We start from the raw sequence: 17,451 nt of genomic DNA on the forward strand, positions 1-17,451 counted from the left end.
CTCAGCTTGTTACCTGTATAAAAGACACCTGTCCACAGAAGCAATCAATCAATCAATCAAATTCCAAACTCTCCACCATGGCCAAGACCAAAGAGCTCTCCAAGGATGTCAGGGACAAGATTGTAGACCTACACAAGGCTGGAATGGGCTACAAGACCATTGCCAAGCAGCTTAGTGAGAAGGTGACAACAGTTGGTGAGATTATTCGCAAATGGAAGAAACACAAAAGAACTGTCAATCTCCCTCGGCCTGGGGCTCCATGCAAGATCTCACCTCGTGGAGTTGCAATGATCATGAGAACGGTGAGGAATCAGCCCAGAACTACACGGGAGGATCTTGTCAATGATCTCAAGGCAGCTGGGACCATAGTCACCAAGAAAACAATTAGTAACACACTACGCCATGAAGGACTGAAATCCTGCAGCGCCCGCAAGGTCCCCCTGCTCAAGAAAGCACATATACATGCTCGTCTGAAGTTTGCCAATGAACATCTGAATGATTCAGAGGACAACTGGGTGAAAGTGTTGTGGTCAGATGAAACCAAAATGGAGCTCTTTGGCATCAACTTAACTTGCCGTGTTTGGAGGAGGAGGAATGCTGCCTATGACCCCAAGAACACCATCCCCACCGTTAAACATGGAGGTGGAAACATTATGCTTTGGGGGTGTTTTTCTGCTAAGGGGACAGGACAACTTCACCGCATCAAAAGGACGATGGACGGGGCCATGTACCGTCAAATCTTGGGTGAGAACCTCCTACCCTCAGCCAGGGCATTGAAAATGGGTCGTGGATGGGTATTCCAACATGACAATGACCCAAAACACACGGCCAAGGCAACAAAGGAGTGGCTCAAGAAGAAACACATTTACGTCCTGGAGTGGCCTAGCCAGTCTCCAGACCTTAATCCCATAGAAAATCTGCGGAGGGAGCTGAAGGTTCGAGTTGCCAAACGTCAGCTTCGAAACCTTAATGACTTGGAGAAGATCTGCAAAGAGGAGTGGGACAAAATCCCTCTTGAGATGTGTGCAAACCTGGTGGCCAACTACAAGAAACGTCTGACCACTCACTGTACCTCCGATTTGCACGGTTGGCTACATACGGTGCGAAAAAGTTCAAGATACTATGCATACCACACTAAGCCTTACTGTAATCACCTCACCTTTGCCACCATTCTAACCCTCACCTTGATCTCTCAACATCACCTCGCTATCATTGGGCACCTCACTCTTACCTCAACATCACCTAAACCTCACCTTTATCCATTACGACCTCAATCTAACCATAATCTTACCTCACTCTAAACATCATCTCACCTCAACCTCACCAACACCTAATGATCACCTCACCTCATCCTCATCTCGCCCTCTCCTCACTCAGGGATACCAGCCGCATGATTGTGTAGTCACTCAGACTGAGACATTGTAACCACACAGCATCTCCGCACACAGCGTCTTCGCACACAGCGACTCCGCACACAGCAACTCCGCACACAGTGTCCTCGCACACAGCAACTCCGCACACAGCGTCCTCGCACACAGCGACTCTGCACACAGCGTCTTCGCACACAGCATCCTCGCACACAGCGACTCTGCACACAGCGACTGCGCACACAGCGTCTTCGCACACAGCGACTCCACACACAGCGTCTTCGCACACAGCGACTCCGCACACAGCGTCCTCGCACACAGCAACTCTGCACACAGCGTCTCTGCACACAGCGTCTCCACACACAGCATCTCAGCACACAGCAACTCCGCACACAGCGACTCCGCACACAGCGACTTCGCACACAGCGTCTTTGCATACAGCGACTCCGCACACAGCGTCTTCGCACACAGCGTCTCTGCACACAGCGTCTCCGCACACATCGTATTCGCACATAGCGTCTTCGCACACAGTGTCTTCGCACACAGCATCTTCGCACACACAGCGTCTTCGCACACAGCGACTCTGCACACAGCGACTCCGCACACAGCGTCTTCGCACACAGCATCTCCGCACACAGCGTCTTCGCACACAGCGACTCTACACACAGCGTCGTCGCACACAGCATCTTCGCACACAGCGTCTCAGCACACAGCAGCTTCGCACACAGCAGCTTCGCACACATATTTAGCCTGCACTAGCCTCTATTCTGCACCAGGCTACACCATACTAAACCTTCACCAGTTTGACCCTGCACTAGCTTGAGCCTAGCCTTTAATCTGCACAAGCCTGCACCAGACTTAGCTTGTGCAATGACCAAGGCAACAGACAACTTACCTAACACAAGTGTACAACCAAACAGCCAGGGAGTCAACCAAGGCCTCCGATTGGTGCAGATAGGCCTCAAGAGTGATTGGTCAGGAGGCGAGGTTCAAAGAGATTGGAGAAGAGATTCAAAACGTAAAAGGCAGGAAGCGAGGGTGGACTGTTGGGAGGACGGTTGACAACCATTAGAGGAGGAGGTCGAGGATTGGATGAAGGAAGTGGGGTGAGCGGAGCTTCCAGAGAAGGGGCTCAGAAGGTATAAAAGGGGACAGCACAAGAGGAGGGGGTGTTCAGAGAGAGTACAAGTTCAAGCATCAAGAACGAAGCCCGGCCTTTGAGTTAGAGTTTTGTCTAATAAATGTGCATAGTAACAACGTGTGTCGGTGCCACTACAACTGGTGTCAGAAGTGGGGTTGAATAAATATGTCGTGCCCAGGCCAAAAAAAGGAACCCACCGATAACGTCCGATGACGAGGAGGTCCTTCTCCAGAACGTCCTGGGAGAGAAGGACCCAAAGACTAACCTCAGGCATGCGGGAGAGACAGTGACAGCACCGGCAGAGCAAGAGCCATTGCAGATGCAGCAGCAGGAGAGCCTGCTCACCCAAGCGCCGCTGGTGGCCGGGGGCTGAGAGCGGCTGGAGGGCCGGATTGACCGCCTCACAGACGCGGTCTTTCGGATTGTATTGCAGCTCATGGAGAAGGAAGGGAGGCCGGGAGCTGTAGGGACAGTGGCAGAGGAGCCAGCAGTTGGAGCCGTCCGACCGATTGCGGCGGGAGCCGAGGAGCTGGGGCTGTCCAGCACAGCCACAGTGGCGGTGGCGGCTGGGGCACCATCGCAAGAGGCAGCCCCGGCGGCGCGCGACAAAGTGGCCGACTGACCTCGCCGGCTGAGGCCAGTCAGGGAGTTTGCGATGGCCAGTGGCGACTGGGGAGTCTTCACCAGATGACTCGAGGCTGTATACTAGTTCTTGGACTGGATAGAGGAGGAAGCCCTAAAGGCATTACCTACAGCCTTAGATTATGAAGGCATCGCCATCTTCAAGGCGATACTGGCAGATCGAAGGACCCCCTGGGTAGTTGGCGACAAATTGTGGTTGTATTGCCCATAGGTCCCATTATGTACCTCTAAATTGCATTGGCTATGGCAGGGCCCAGTCAAAATTGTTGAGGTAAACCGTCCACAAGGCGTACGTATACAGTCGGAACATCACCGTTGGTATGGTCACCCGTCATGCCTTAAGCCTCATCTTCATCATCACCCATGCACCTCATCTCCATGCCCTATTTTGCCGGAGTCTGGGGTGTCTGACAAGCTACTGCAGCCATCCGCAACACCCATGTCACATGTGCATGATCCTGTGCTGCCCACGAAACCGAGAGTAAAGCAGGACGGTTCAATGCGGAACCCTGCAGACTCCACTAGTCCAGCAACGAGGACCTGCGAAAGATGCGCACGATGGTACTGACACTGTTCCTGGACGGAGCAGGGGATTGTTGCACCCCATTGTTCCCATAATCCTGCTGTTATTTACTAATTGTGGGAGGTGCATAATCTGCGCGGGAAAAATACTCACACCACACAATTGTTCTTTCCATTGTTTATTGCCAAGTTGGACACAAGGACACATTGTAAAAACATCATAAAGTTCTGGTGGGAAGAGTTTCCCTTGGCTTTTCGTGGTCTGTTGGGTTGGTCATTTCTCTCCCAGTGTTAACCGGGACGGCTTTTTTTAAAGGCGGGGGTGGAGGGTAATGTAATGACCGAAACAACAGACCACTTACCTAATACAAGTGTCCGTGCAAACGGACAGTCAGGAAGTCAACCAAGGCCTCCGATTGGCGCATGGAGGCCTCAATAATGATTGTTCGGGAGGCGAGGTTTAAAAGCGATTGGAGAAGAGATTAAAAACGTAAAAGGCAGGAAGCGAGGGTGGACTGTATGGAGGACGGCTGATAACCGTTAGAGGAGGAGGTCGAGGATTGGCTGAAGTTGGGTGATCAGCGCTCCCAGACAGGACACCTGTCAACCCAAACGGTTGACCCCGTATTCTTGTGCAGGGAAATTGAGTTTTCAGGTCCATACGGCGTACAGCCGTTTCTATACGGGCAAAACAAATGTTTTGTCAATGTATTTGTGTTTCTTGCTTGTGATGGGACTTTGTAGGATGAACGTTGAAATTTATAAGGACAATAAGGTCTGAATTGGTCTGTAAATGAGGTAGGGCACTGATAAGGGGTTGATGGGAAGGTATAAAAGGGGATAAGCACAAGGGGGAGGGGACGTTGGGAGAGAGCACGAGTTGAAGCATCCACCAAGAACGAAGCCCGGGCCTCGAGCTCGTGTTGTGTTCTGACCAAGGCCCCTCGAGACAACGCGTGGCGGCGTCACGACACTTGCACCAATCTGCACAAAGCCCAGAGTCTGCACCGTGCTCCATTCCTGACTCCGGTCCGAGTCCCGCGTCCCACCCAGGCTCCGCGCCCGATCCAGGATCCGTGCCGTGGAACCCTACCCGGGTTTCGCAAGCGGGAGCCCAAGATGGAGGCGCAGGGGGAGCCCTGGGCTTCGGGGCGGCGCCGCGTGACTTCCCCCTGTCCCCCCGTGTCTCAGTGTCTCCCTGTCTCCCAGTGTCTCCCCATGTCCCCGGGCCTCCCCGTGTCTCAGTGCCTCCCCCTGTCCCCCTGTTCCCCCGTGTCTCAGTGTTCCCCCGTTTCCCCTTGTCTCCCGGTGTCTCAGTGTCTCCCGGTGTCTCACTGCCCCCCCGTGTCTCACTGTCCCCCCGTGTCGCCGTGTCTCCCAGTGTCCCCGTGTCTCCCCGTGTTTCCGTGTCTTTCTGTATCCAACTGTCCCCCAGTGTCTCCGTGTCTCCCTGCGTCTCCGTGTACCCCCAGGTCCCCGTGTCCCCCCATGTCTCCGTGTCTGCCCATGTCCCCGTGTCTCCCCATGTCCCCGTGCCTCCCCGGTCCACCCGTATCCCCGTGTGCCTCCCTGTCTCCTTGTCTCCCTGGTCCCCCGGTGTCTCCGTGCCCCTCTGGATCCTCGTGTCCCCTGGGATCCCCTAAGTCCCCATGTCCCTACGTATCTCCTTGTCTCCCCGGCACCCCCATGTCCCCATGTACCCCCATGTCCCCGTGTACCCCCATGTCCCCGTGTCTCCCGGGCCCGCCCGTGTCTCCGTGTCCCTCCTCCAGGTCCCCATTTCCACCCGCGTCCCCGCCGCGTCCTCCGGTATCTCCGTGTCTCCCCGTGTCCCCCTGCTCCTCCTCGGAACCCCTCATGCTGGCCGTGCCCTCCGTGTTCGGCCCGACCTCCGGCACCATCAGCCTCCCGGTGATCATCAGTGCCGAGCTGTGTGGCACCCGGGTCGGCGAGGGCGACCGAGGGGATGATCTGGGAGTCCTCGGAGACCAGGCGGCGTCCCAGGACGGGTCCCAAGAGGGAGCTGAGGCGGGGGATCCTCATCATCAACACCACCACCAGCAGCAGCAGCACCAGCAGCAGCAGCTGTACGTGGTTCTCAGCATCGTGGGACCCAGCGCGGACGAGATGGGCCCCGGACTCGAGCTGGGAGGACCACTGCTGCTGGAGGGAGTCGGGGGAGTGGACGAAGGGGAGGAGGGGGTGGACGGATTGGAATTGGGGAGGGTGGCAGTGGAGGGAGTAGAGGGAATGGCCGGTGTAGGATTGGAGGTAGTGCACGGTGTGGATTGTTTGGGGTTGGAAGGGGTGGGAACTGAGGGAGTGGAAGTGAGAGGAGGAGACGGAGTAGGAATAGAGGAGGGCTTGGACGGCATGGTACAGCTAGAGGAAATGGGGCGGATTGAGGGGGATAGAGCGGAGAAAGTAGCGGGATTGAGAATGGAAGCTTTGGGAGTGGAGAGCACGGAGGAGGGAGTGCATGGATTGGAGAGAGCGGAGAGTGTGGAGGCGGAACGAGCAGAGGGAGCGGAGGGGGTTGGTTCCCTTCTCTTAAGTGGATCCGTGTCACCCGACAGCTCCAACACAGCGGCGCAGCCATGGACGGGGGTCAACACATTCAGCAGCAGCAACAGTAGCGGCATGATCAGCCTCACCGACAGCAGTGTTATCAGTAGCAGCGTGATCCCCAGGCCCTATGCCACGGACGGAACCACGTGTGTTCGGGACGTGGCAAACTGCGATCCCAGTGGTGGCGATGTTGTGCCTCACCCCGTCTGGCCGTCGGACGAGGCCAGAGTGGCGGGTGTCGTTTCTGCGGCCTCCGCCGCGCCGTTTGGCCACCCAGGTTTAGACCCGAACCTGACTTTAGTCGATGCTGGGGCGGCGGAGGGGGAGCCACCGCCGCAGGGGGGGGCCCCTGTGGGGGAGGAGGACAAGGCGCTGTTCGCCGTGGTGGGAGATGCGTGCCTCATCGTCGACCTGGACGCGGCCGCCGACAGGGGCGGCGGGAGCAGCGGCGCCGAGGCCATGCGGCAAGACAGTAATGGGGGAACGCGGCCCACGAATGGAGGGAGTGACGGGGTCCCCAAGGGGCCACCGGGCGGCCTGGTTGACCCTCCGGACGGGGGAGAGCGCCTCGGTCGTTCACCCGACTGCCGCCTGGCTGCTGACGGAGACTGCACGCTCGCCGTGACGGGTAGGGGATTTGTCGGGCCCTCAGCAAGTGCAGGGGTCTGGATCGCGCGACAGGGCTGAAGTTCTGGGGTCAGCCGGTCCAGCACTGAGGTGAAGGATCCAGGGCTGAGGTCAAGTAGACATGGTTAGAGAGTTAAGGATCCAGGTTTGGTGTCCAGCAATCAGGACTGAGTTCAAGGAGTGAGGAGGGTCAAGGTGTCGTCAGGGGAGGGGAGGTTAAAGTCACATGAAGTTGCCCATACGATTGATTGGGCATGAGTTCCAGGCTCGGTTGTAGCACAAGACCACGTGGATCTGCTTCGTGGGAACCCACAGGCAGCGTGTCCACGCGGGTCACCCTTCACACTCTCTGTCTTGTGTCCAGAAGCAGATGACAGTGATCATGATATGGGGCGGTAGTGTGATATCGTGGCAACACATTAGCCTCGCAGCAAAAAAAGGGCCTGGGTTCGATTCCAAACTTACGCGCCTTTCTCTTCACCGTTGGGTATTCAGGTCTACCCCAAAGCTGATTTAAGTTTGATTTATAACGCAAACAAATTGTATGCAGCGAGTCGCGACACGACCGCAAGTCATGCAACGTAACTGGTATTCACCAGACATGCTGAAACAATTCTTTAAAAGGACCTGCACATTACTCAATTGGGATTACATACATCCTGCGGTGGAAGCAGCGGTTAGCCTGGTGCGCTTTAGACCCGGCGACCCGAGTTCGATTCCCATTCACAGCCACCCACACCGCTGATAATTATCTGAACCGTTCCTGAGCCTCTACTAGGTCGACTCAACCTCAAATGAGTACCTGGTGGAGTGTGTACTAAACATCTCCACGAGGGAGACAAAGGCGGTCGGGCTAGTGCTGACCACCCACCCCCTCATGTGCTGTGCCGGCCTTCATAGGTGCTACTTGCTAACAGCACTCGCCCCAATAGTCTGTTAAGACTATACGGGGGATCTTTGTCATTGTGGTACTGCTATGTGCAGGTCGGGGAGACGCAGCGGAGGTGGAAGAGGAGGAGGATGACGAGCACTGTAATGGCCAGGAGTTCCCGTGCACCGTCGACTGCTGCCACAGCGTATACAGCAGCATGCGCAAGCTGCAGGTGCACATGATGGCGCACACTTACGGGCGCCCCTACAGGTCAGTGCCGCCACGAGTCGGCAGCTCGCCCACAGAGCGGCGCGTCGATTCATATCGGTTGATCTCGGTTAACGTAAATAAAATTATTGTCGCGTAACATGGCCTGTCAACAAAATTATGTGGGCGGAAAATTCTAAAAGCGCAAAAAACTGAACGCGGTGAGGACTACAATGCAGTTCTTCATGAAATTCTGGAGGGTTATTGTTTTTGTTGCATAATGCACAAAAGGATGAGTTCCTTTCCTGTTCTAATTCATGCGCCCACCAAACCATCCACAACGCAGGTGCACGTGGGACGACTGTGGCTGGTCCTTCACCTCGTCGTACAAGCTGAAGCGGCACTTCGTCTCGCATGAGAAGCAGCGTCCGTTCGTGTGCGAGGAGGCCGACTGCGGCAAGCGCTTCTCCACCGTCTACAACCTCAAGGCTCACCGGCGCGCGCACGGCGCCGGGGTTACCGGCGCGCCTGCCTGCCTCCTCTGCGGCGCCGCCTTCGCGACGCCGGCACGCCTCGCTGCTCACCAACGCGTCCACGCTGAACCTCGCCGCCCACACCTGTGCGACTTCCCCGGTGCGACGGCGAGACGGCCGGTGTGGTGTGGTCAGAGGCAGGCAACAGCGGTGTGGTCAGGGCAAGGAAGCGCGGCCGCTGTGGCTGGGGATATGTGGGTGACAGTGTGGCCGATGGTGTGGCTGGAGGGACTGGGAGTCAGTTGTCGGCACGGTGAGCCCGGAAGGGGGAGTGGTTGATGACGTATGCCTGCGGGAATGTCTGGCGGTGTGTGAGAGATGTGTAGTCAGTGGTGTGGGTGGATTTTAGTTCGTGCACGTGCTATGTAGTTGGTTGTGTGGCTTTTGGCGCTGTCGCTCACGTGCTCTGCCAGTGTTTCTGAAGGTGACAATGTAGCTGATGGTGTGGCCGTAGATGTGGCTATTGGAGTATGTGTGGCCAGTGTGGCCGAGGGATACGGGCAGCCGGCTCCCCCTCGACCACGTCTTAACCACGTGGTGTCCATTGCCCCGGCAGGCTGCGAGAAGACCTTTTCGACGGCGAACGCGCTGGGTGCGCACCGGCGCTCGCATGCACGCGCGCGCGAGCTCTTTGTGTGCTCCTACCCGGGCTGCGGGAAGACATACGACAAGGCGTGCCGCCTCACGTTGCATCTGCGCAGCCACACCGGTGAGCGCTGGCACATGGTGGGGTGGGTAGGTGGGGGGCACGCAGAACCACCAGCAGCATCGGCAACATCGGCAGCAGCACCGGCAATGGCGTCACACCACCACGCTTGAGAACGCAGCACTACTGGACATCTGTGAAAAAGTGCTGCATAGCTCATCGGCTTCCTCTAGTATGAATATTTTGATTCTGTACATCGCATCGCTAACCTCACCTGTTGTTGTTCAGGTGAGCGCCCGTTCACTTGTGAGCACGAGGGCTGTGGATGGACGTTCACTTGCATGTCCAAGCTGCTGCGTCACAAGAGGTGGGTGCGCATCTTTCTTTCAAATGGTTCAGCACCCTTTGCTGTCCGTCGATTCAATTTGTTTTCCAGCCCGCCCGCGTTTTTCTGGTGTGGTAGCTTTTCTCATCGTTGGCACAAAGCGTTGGATTTGGATGGAGCCTGCGTGTTGTCGTCGCATTACCACGTCAGGACAGCCCTAGCGCATGCAGCCCGCCCACCGTCCCCCACCCAACCGTTCCCCGGCGTGCGTCACCAGGAAGCACGCCGACGAGCGGAGGTTCGCATGCCGGGAGCCGGGTTGCGGCAAGACCTTCACGAGGGCCGAGCACCTCAAGGGCCACACCATCACCCACTCGGGCACGCGGCCTTTCAGCTGCGACGTGCAGGGTGAGGGTTCACGTGTTCCTGCCATAGTCGCCCTACGTCTGTTGAACGTTTCTGTAAATTTGTAATTGTACTATGGAGCAAGGTTATAAGCGTTTGAGAAAAGAGATGATGGGGGTGGGGAATTCCAAAGTGGGGCAGTGCGAGGGATGAAGCAGAAAGTGTGGTGAGAGGGTGGGTTTGTGAGTAGGTGAATGAGTGAATGGTTGGGCGAGTGAGTGGTTGAGTAAGGGGTGAGTGAGCGGGCGAATGATTGAATGGTTGGGCGAGTGAGTGGATGAGTGAGTGAGTTGTTGTGACCTTCAGTGTGGTGATTGAACGCAGCAAGGATGATGAGACCGAGTCCTCAACTACGAGTGGAGAAATCAATGAGGTACAGTAGCCATGGTAGTAGTAGCTATAGAAGAGTGAAAAGGAGGCGACTGACCACTGGCAAGCAAGCGAGTGACTGGAGTGAGCATGCCTCCGCTTCATGGTGACTTTTCCACCCCGCAGGTTGCGGCGCCCGTTTCTCTGCACGCAGTAGCCTCTATGTTCACTCGCGTAAGCACGGTGCCGGCGGTGACAGCGAGGGCGGCGAAGGGCTGCGCTCGCAGTGCCCCGTGGCTACGTGCGGAAAGCTCTTTGCTTCCGTGCACAGCGTCAAGGCGCACATGATGAAGCTACACAACGTGAGCCCCGGTGAGTGGAGATAGGGCGGCACGCTGCGCGCCGTTGCATCACCACACCGGGCACCCTGTGCCGCCGCCGACGGGACTTGGCGGGGACCGGGTGCCGTTTGCGCGGTCGGCTGTCAGGCGTTGCGTTAAATCGCTCGTTAGAATTGGTTGTTGCGTTAGAGATTCACGCGTCAAAATGTTTGAATTAGTAGCAACACAGCCGAGCACGCATGTTTTATTACTGTCAGATTATGGATTAACTAAATTATATATTTTGATTGCGAGAGGTGGCCAAGATTTTGGGAACCCTTGATCCAGCAGTGGGTTGGTCATGGCCGATGATGGGAGAAGTGGTGGCGCAGTGATTAACCCGGCGACCTCGCTTCCAGTCCTCGCCATAACTCAGTGGCGAGTGAAATCATAACTGGTCCTGGGTTCAAACCATGACCAACCAGCACTGCCCAGTGTGGCGATGTGCATTCAACCACCCTCATAACCCGACACGGCGCGACGAGGCCTTCATCCGGGGGTGGATTGACGAGGCGTTGCCACGCGCGTGCCTGTCCTAAACTCCCACAGCCCAGTTCGCTCTCCTCGAGCAGTCCGGCTGCCTCGTCCCGGCCTGCGACCCGGACGATGACCCCAGTGGCGGCGGCGGCAGTGTCGACCCCAAGCTGCTGACGTCCAACCTCTCTTCTTCCTGCCTGACTGCAACCTCTGACCCCCTGAGCGGCGGGGGGTCGCCGCCGAGCTACGGGGACGACGTGCTCACGGTGGACGGCACAGCGATCGGCGGCGGTGCTCGCGGGCGCTTGTGCCGGACCTCGCCGCAAGATACCAAGCGAGGGGGCACGGAAGGAAGTGGTTCACCGGCTGGGCAGGGCCTGGCACAAGGTGGTGCCGCGCCGGCAGAACGGCGCCGGCAGCACCAGCAGCAGCACGGAGTGGAGGACCAGGGATTGATCCCAGCGGTCTCCTCGTCACCCTCAAGTGGTGCCGCCACCACCGCCAACACAGAGACGACCAGTGTCATTTGCCCGGGCCTGCTGGGAAGCTTGTGCATGAAGCTGGAGTCCACTGCCACGCTCGGCGCGGAGTTGCCGAGTCCCCCCCCTTCCTGTGCTGGTACAGAGACCGGCACCATTTTGGCGGCGGGCGGCCATGACACGTGTGCCATGCGCCAATCCTCGGTGGCGCTGTCCCACACGCCGCTGAGCCTCGAGATGCTGCCGTCATCACTGCCTCCCGCCGCTTGCGCCGAAGCTCAAGCGCTGGGGCTGCTGGCGCCGCTGGGGGGAGGGGGGGAGCAGGCCAAGGCGCTCGCACCGGCGTTCTGCGGCCTGGGATCGCTGAGTCCAGGGGAGGTGGACGTGGCGCTGGCATCGGTGCAAGCGCTGCTGGTGAGGTCGCGTGTGTTATTTTTGGATACTTTTTTTCTGCGGGGCCAGAGTTTCAACAGTTTGGTTCTGGCTTCCTTTGGCAAAGAGCCCTGCGCCGGCACAGCTTGGATTTGCCAGTGGAAAATTATTATACGTTTCCCTCACGTGTCCGTGTTGCCCTCGTGTGCTCGTCCGTCGCCTCAGGAGAGCGGGGGCTCTGCGCGCACCGACTACCGTTCCGTGCAGTTGGCCAAGCACAGGAAGCGCAAGATCGGTGCCGCCCCCTACAGCGCTGGTACCACACCTGGCACCGCTGTTCTCTGTGTCGATGCTTACACATGGGCTGCTTCGTAGCCCTGTGTAGCTACATCCATGTAGCCCAGCAGAACAGTTTAATTCTCAACTTGGTCCCCCATGTCGCGTTTTTAAAACCACGATCGTGCCGCAGCAGGCAGACCGGCGGTCTTATTTTTTCTTGGTGAATCGGATTCGCGCCTCTTTATTTTCCAGTAGTAGGGTGAAACTTTACCATACTGGTCAGTGCACTACAGGATGGGGAAGGTGCTGCTGATGTTGACCTTGGCTGGGACACGAACCCAGGTCGCTGGGTTCATAGCGCAGTGTGCAAAGTGCCAGACCACCGCGCTCCCGTATAATGAATTGCACATCTTAAACTTTATGATAATGGCTATTAATGATGACAATGATGATCGTGTTTACAATCACCAATGATGGTGGTAATGATGACACTGGTGATTATACCGACGGTGGGACATCTTGGCAGGGGCTTCTGGCAAGAAGAAGAGCAAATCAAGTAGGGCTGTGACGGCCGGAGTTACTGGTGCTTACTCTAGCGCGCTGGCGCTGCAGGACCCGGGTAGCACCGGCGCGCACTACCTTCAGGTGCAGATACTGCAGGTATGGCACGCGGCACGCATATCAGCTACACCTTCTGGCACGCTCGTGGTGTGGCGGTGTTCACGGAATTTTGGCGTTCGTGGTTGGTGCGGTGCTGCTCGTGGTGTGTGCAGGACGAGGCAGGCGGCGAGGGGGACCTGTCGTTTGGGCTGGGCTCGCAAGGTCCTCACTCGTCGCACTCCACGGACCTCCCCGTGCACATCCTGCAGGTGAGGTCACCCTCACTGAAGCCCCGCCGCATTTATACCGCGGTGGGGCCCGTTGGCGTTGTAGACGGGGTCAAGTTGATACCGCTGCACTTGGGCAGAGATGTGGACGCCACGTGCATTTGAGCGATCATGTTCACATGTTGGTGGTGCACGTACGTCGTTGCCATGTGGGTGACGTGTTGACAGGAGGGGGTCACACGTTTGCCAGTGTTTGAACAGTGATGTCAGGGAGGTCCCGATGCAGTGTGGTGGGCATGGGCCCCGACGCAGAAAATAAAATGGAGGCGAGGGGAGGGAGGCGAGCGGGCCCCCCTGTCAAATCTCCCCTCTTCATAGCAGCGGTGCCTGGGTTACTTTCGCGGACCCCGGTGCAGTTGCACTCCTTTCACACTCGATGGCCACGCGCCAATGCAGCGTGCTTATTTCCCTTATTCCAGGAACAGGCATCGTGCGCTACAGGCGAGGAGGAGGTGGGCGACTTTGGCCTCGTTCACCCGAGCAGCTCGCAGTTTCCGGGAAGCACCATCAACCTCCAGGACCTCGAGTAGACCCACAACAACTTACACCGGACCTGACAGCTACAGCCCCCCACCCCGAGTGCACGGTGACACCCACCACCACAGCGGTCAGCCGAACTTCGGCTGCAGCGCCCGACTAGCCCCGTGGGGCGGACGACGAGTCTGGGTTTCACAGGCCTGCCGCTTGCCTTCCCAGAGGACTTTGGAAGCGCGAAGGGGCTTCACGTGGAGAGGTTACCTCCACGGAGCAAGTTTACAAAGTGTACAGAATGTGAAGATGATGGTATTGGGGAGCTTGTGTGTTGTGTATCTGCGTGGTCATATGTGGGCGCTTGTACATAGGATGTTGGGAAATGGACAGACGGACGTTTTTTTAAGGACGCGTGCCTTTAATTGAAGAGTAAAGTGTACTTAAGGGACACACGGCTGCACCTGATAGCAAGGCGGCAGCATGGACAGATTCACGTGTAACGCCCACGTCATTTATTTAAATTCGTCGGTCACACACGCACACATCCCAGCTGTGAAACATGGAGACGTTTAAACCTGACAATCGCACCCCCATGTGCTACTTGTGTTTAACTGGGCGTTGAGCGGAGGTCACTCTGTCTGCCGGGTGTGGCTGGGCTAATCTGTGATAAAGTAGTTAGACTGCGGGGCTAAGGTTTATATGGACCGGCGTGGACTATCTCGACTTGGACTGCATTAAGTCTGGGCGATGTTTCCATGACCACTCTGCTTGAGTGAACCAGGCCAGTGCAAAAAAGAATTACATGGTGATCCATTCATAGCTACCCCATTGTTTCTAATGATCCCTCTTCTCAACTGGTGACTAAATATTGTGGAAGGAAGCTGTTACGGTTGAACAGAGTAGGAAAGTGGTAGCATTGATGGAGATAGGTGAGACGTGTCGAGATTTTGAGATGATCATCTCTATAAAACCTTCCTATTTTAGCGGGATGTCTATAACTGGGTCACCCTGTATTATGTTGCCTTGGGATCACATAACCTCACCCATGTCTACGTGCAATATTTTGTAAACGAAAATCTTTCGAGTGATAAAGGACGGTGGGGAAGCGAGGGGGAGATGGAACAGGGAGGGGCTAAGTCAACAGAGTATGGTGGTGGTGGAGTACGCAGATTCCCAGCCCAGGTGGAACGTCCCAGGGCGATTCCTGGGCCGGCAGGCAAGACGGGTGAGCTTGCGAGTGGTTGTGGGAGCCCCGCGCTAGGCCGAGTTGTTTTGGGCCGATCCAGGCTGGGGTGGGCCGAACGCGTCCATGGTACGCAGCACGAGGCCGAGATGATCAAGGTACGAGGAGACGGAGACGCGCAAGATCCGCGCCTCTGCAGCGCTCCAGCGGCTAACCACAGCGGAGAAAGAGCGGGCCACTGAATACACAGCACAATCCAGCACACAGCGGACAGAGAGCGGGCCACTGAACTCGCAGCACGTGTAGGGAACAAGCCAACACAGTGCAGTACACATACGGTACAGAGCACATCGCAGTAAAGCTCAGCACAGGTAGAAAACTATAGATCAGAACACAGTAGAGCTTAGCATAGATCGCAGTGTACAGAGCGCACAGCACAAAACGACACCGTATATACAACAGTTCACGACACCCAACACAATATGGACCACAACAGTACAGAGCACATCGCCCAAAGGCACACGCGCATCTCGTTGAGCCATCTCGCGAACTCCGGTCATCCTCGCAGTCGCGGCTTGTGGTTCGAACAAAGACGGTGGTCACCGCATATCTCGTGCGTTCAGATGCGCCGTCTGGAACGCTCTTTCTATATTAGCGCACCCGTCCACCCCTTATCAGTGCTCTACCTTGTTACAGACTATTTCAGACCTTATTTATCACCGTGCTTTTATCTCAACGTTCATCCTACAAAGTTCCATCGCAAGGGAGAAACACGAACAAAACAACGTTTTTTTGCCCGTATTGAAACGGCTGTACACCGTATGGACCTGCAAACTCAATTTCTCTATACAAGAATACGGGGTGAACCGTATGGGTTGCCAGGTTTGTATCAGGAAGCCAATGGAGCCATACACGTCGTTTAAATTTAGATTGGAAATTGATTTACAACCACGTGTGTTGTCCTTCCCTCGGCACCTCCGATTCACGCGTTTGGCTACATACGGTGCGAAAGAAGTTCAACGTCGTAGGACAGCGCTGTCCTACCAGACAGTCTCGCTCCCTTCACCTGATGAAGGCCGCTTGTGTTGTGGCCGAAACGTCGTGAGAATATTGTGTTATTTTATCAATTTATTATTTTATTCTCATTCTACGTGACTTTACCGAAAGAACCAAAGAAGAAGTTCAACGTCCTCCGTGGGGTGCTGAGCACACGGAGCACAAAGGTTCGCGATTGCCGATTGCTCCTCGCAGGGGACATCCAAGAACCCCAACGGCACTCTTCCCCTAGACCCCCTCGGACCCCTTCAGGACCCCCCGCTCGGACCCCTTCAGGACCCCCCGCTCGGACCCCTTCAGGACCCCCGACCCGGCACCCACACGCCCAGGGTGCCCCCTCCAAGGCGCAGCTCCTCCACGCGGGAGATGCCGCGGCCGCGCGGCTCGGGGTCTGCGCTCAGGGCCGCCCAGGCGATGCGCGCCTCGCGTGCCGAGGGGAACGGCACCTCCAGCTCGCTGGAGTCCTCGCGTTAAGGTTCCACAAGTGAGGCGTGGGGGACGAGAGAGACAAAGGCGGAGTTGGGGGAAGGGGATGTATGGGGTTGCGGCGGCGTGGGGAACGGCATCATCGGCTCGGGTTGCGGGGTCCCAATATTGAATGTCTCGCACGGTCGCACCTTAGGCGGCTGTTCTAAAGCGCGGCCGCCTCCTGCCCCCTAATCACATCGTTACACACGTTGTTGTTTTACACTGTTGTTGAGAACATCTCACGGTGGTTGTCAAGTATCCCCGACTTATTGCTTTGGCCACCGATGACCCCCCTCTCCCTGCCCCCACGCGAGTTACGCTGCAGGTGTAAATTTCAATCATTCATCACAAAAGTGCTGTTAATGTAAAGCCATTGCTTCCTTCCTTCTGCCAGACGCCGTCGCAATTCGAAGGTGTGGCGCGCGCGCGTTCCTGTAACAGTGTAACTCTTTTTAGATTCGGGGCTTACTTTCAGCCGAGTCTGCACACTCTGAACATACAGGGTGATTCAACATTTTGTACACACATGCCTATCGTCATAAATATAATGTTGATAGCTTGTCAACGCATGCCTGGAATCTTCTCCAGGTTGTCTCCAGAGCCCAGAGGGCACAACACTTCTTGTGTTATCGTTGCAAGTTCTGAGAAGTGTTTGCATGTGTGTTTTTTAAGCACCCAGTATCCCCACCAACCGGCACACCACGTCGGGGGAAAACCTATCGCTATGCGCGTGCGACCAATTGCCCCGTGCCATCTCTCCCGGTTTTACCGGGGTGATGCCGGATCCATGCCCTGTACTCACTGGGGTACTCAACCTATACACTGCGGGCAGGAGACGGCAGTACTGTGCTGTCCTATAATATATAACCTTCTAGGCTTCCCTTGCTGCCAAACTCGCAACGACACTCCCGGCGAGGTGCGCTCAGCTAACCGCCGCACGCGGCCGCCGCACAGGCGTGGGAGGGGGGAGAGGCCCTCATCCAGCAGTGGATTGGCATCCACCGGTCTCTCGTAATCGCCACTGCCCAAGCGAGGGAAGGATACAAGCCCAGCGGCTGCTCGCCCATCGTGTCGGGGGTGGGGACCCCCGCGGGAGGTCCGAAGCGGGGTGCGCGAAGACCTGGAGCAGCGCCGCCTTTCCACGTGCGGCCCGGAACTCAGACGGAAGCCGGAACCAAAGACCCACAGCGGTTTTCTGGGGGGGGGGGGGGGACGGACAACTTCATTGGTGCGCGC

At 56.8% G+C, this 17,451-nt stretch overlaps 2 protein-coding genes across 2 annotated transcripts; one reads left to right on the forward strand and one right to left on the reverse strand.

Moving 5' to 3' along the window:
* Positions 1-4,525: 4,525 nt before the first annotated feature.
* ZXDC (ZXD family zinc finger C) lies at positions 4,526-14,095 on the forward strand. Its single transcript, XM_032969772.2, has 12 exons — positions 4,526-6,868; positions 7,852-8,008; positions 8,292-8,578; positions 9,035-9,187; positions 9,413-9,491; positions 9,727-9,857; positions 10,350-10,535; positions 11,093-11,913; positions 12,097-12,187; positions 12,677-12,810; positions 12,924-13,019; positions 13,457-14,095. The coding sequence occupies exons 1-12, from the start codon at positions 4,792-4,794 to the stop codon at positions 13,565-13,567; spliced, it is 4,323 nt and encodes a 1,440-aa protein (XP_032825663.2). The 5' UTR covers positions 4,526-4,791; the 3' UTR covers positions 13,568-14,095.
* Positions 13,992-17,431, reverse strand: LOC116951279 (EKC/KEOPS complex subunit LAGE3). The gene is made up of 3 exons (XM_032969795.2): positions 17,260-17,431; positions 16,069-16,203; positions 13,992-14,901 (listed from the first exon to the last, which is right to left on the reverse strand). Exons 1-3 carry the CDS (start codon positions 17,280-17,282, stop codon positions 14,766-14,768), a joined length of 294 nt encoding a protein of 97 aa, XP_032825686.1. The 5' UTR covers positions 17,283-17,431; the 3' UTR covers positions 13,992-14,765.
* Positions 17,432-17,451: the final 20 nt, after the last annotated feature.

This window comes from Petromyzon marinus, chromosome 42 (genome assembly GCF_048934315.1).
Source record: "Petromyzon marinus isolate PM22_M1 ecotype Great Lakes invasive population chromosome 42, UKy_Petmar_22M1.pri1.0, whole genome shotgun sequence".
NCBI lineage: Eukaryota > Metazoa > Chordata > Hyperoartia > Petromyzontiformes > Petromyzontidae > Petromyzon > Petromyzon marinus.